Here is a 1,145-nt window from a genome sequence, read left to right as displayed (position 1 = left end):
GTTTGTAATGTTGTGATTCACCTTGTAGCTGGTTGGTTTGGTTCATGGCTTATAAAACTTTAACGAAAGCTTTTTTTATATCCCTATGGGAAACGTTAATGGGGGGGAAAAAAACTTCCTGAACCAGCGCTGCTGCAAAAGTAGGCGAGCACTAATGCACTCTATTATCATGATATCTGATGCTGATTGTTTGTGTTTTTTTGTAGTGTGTGTCTCATGGAGCTCTGGAGTGTGCGCGGGCCATCTACGCTCATGCGCTCCAGGTCTTCCCCAGCAAGAAGAGTGTCTGGCTGAGGGCCGCTTACTTTGAGAAAAACCACGGTACCCGGTGAGAAATACTCACTAGCTGTCTAGACACGGCTGAACAGAATTTAAATCAGCATTCTTTGGCTCTGTCCAAGCATTCACAGCCAATTTATGGAGGCAGGAAGGCAACAAGGCCTATTTGAGGTTGCCCAATTGAATTAGTTTTAAATCATTAGACTTTGCATTATTGAAGCCTTTCTGAAACCACTTTCTTTTAGAGGCACCTTCATTTAGACACTGATATATAATCTAATCCCTTGATTATATTCCACAGCCATTGACATTATTTTAATCTCCCTCTCTCCTCTCTCTCTGTCTGTCTGTCTGTCGGTCTCTCTCTCAGTGAGTCGTTGGAGGCTCTGTTACAGAGGGCTGTAGCTCACTGTCCAAAGGCTGAGGTGTTATGGCTAATGGGTGCTAAATCGAAATGGTTGGCGGGAGACGTTCCTGCAGCCAGAAGTATCCTGGCTTTGGCTTTCCAGGTGAGTGCTTCTTGCCGTCAGCTCTTCAGGCCCCACGACTACATTATTAGTGGCAAGCATCATTATTAATAACACCATAGCATTATAATGGTGAAGCAACGGCACAAGATACACTTCTTTGTACTAGATATTTACAAAAGACCTGTAAAGCATAGTGGTGAGTAGTGGTAGGTTTCATATTTAACTCACTCTTTTATTTCTTTTATTTTAAATGCACTTTTAATAGACAATAAACAGATCTATATTTGTTCAAATGTTTAGAGTTGGTAAGCCTTGCTCATCAAGGCTGCATTTATTTGATCAAAAATCTGTAAATACAGTAAAATTGTGAAATATTTTTACAATTTAAAATAACTG

The 1,145-nt window shown here is 40.7% G+C and overlaps 1 protein-coding gene across 2 annotated transcripts in view; it reads left to right on the top strand.

Annotated features, from left to right (window-relative positions):
- Positions 1-1,145, top strand: part of LOC107566001 (pre-mRNA-processing factor 6) — a 25,798-nt gene that overhangs the window by 18,421 nt on the left and 6,232 nt on the right. For both annotated transcript variants that reach the window (XM_016251348.1, XM_016251349.1), the window contains exons 13-14: positions 207-328; positions 650-788. In XM_016251348.1, the coding sequence (XP_016106834.1) occupies positions 207-328; positions 650-788 (261 nt within the window). The remainder of the gene's footprint in view (positions 1-206; positions 329-649; positions 789-1,145) is intronic.

The sequence above is a fragment of the Sinocyclocheilus grahami genome, unplaced genomic scaffold (assembly GCF_001515645.1).
Source record: "Sinocyclocheilus grahami isolate Dianchi unplaced genomic scaffold, SAMN03320097.WGS_v1.1 scaffold1039.1, whole genome shotgun sequence".
NCBI classification, from domain to species: domain Eukaryota; kingdom Metazoa; phylum Chordata; class Actinopteri; order Cypriniformes; family Cyprinidae; genus Sinocyclocheilus; species Sinocyclocheilus grahami.
This window is presented reverse-complemented; position numbering and strand designations above follow the sequence as displayed.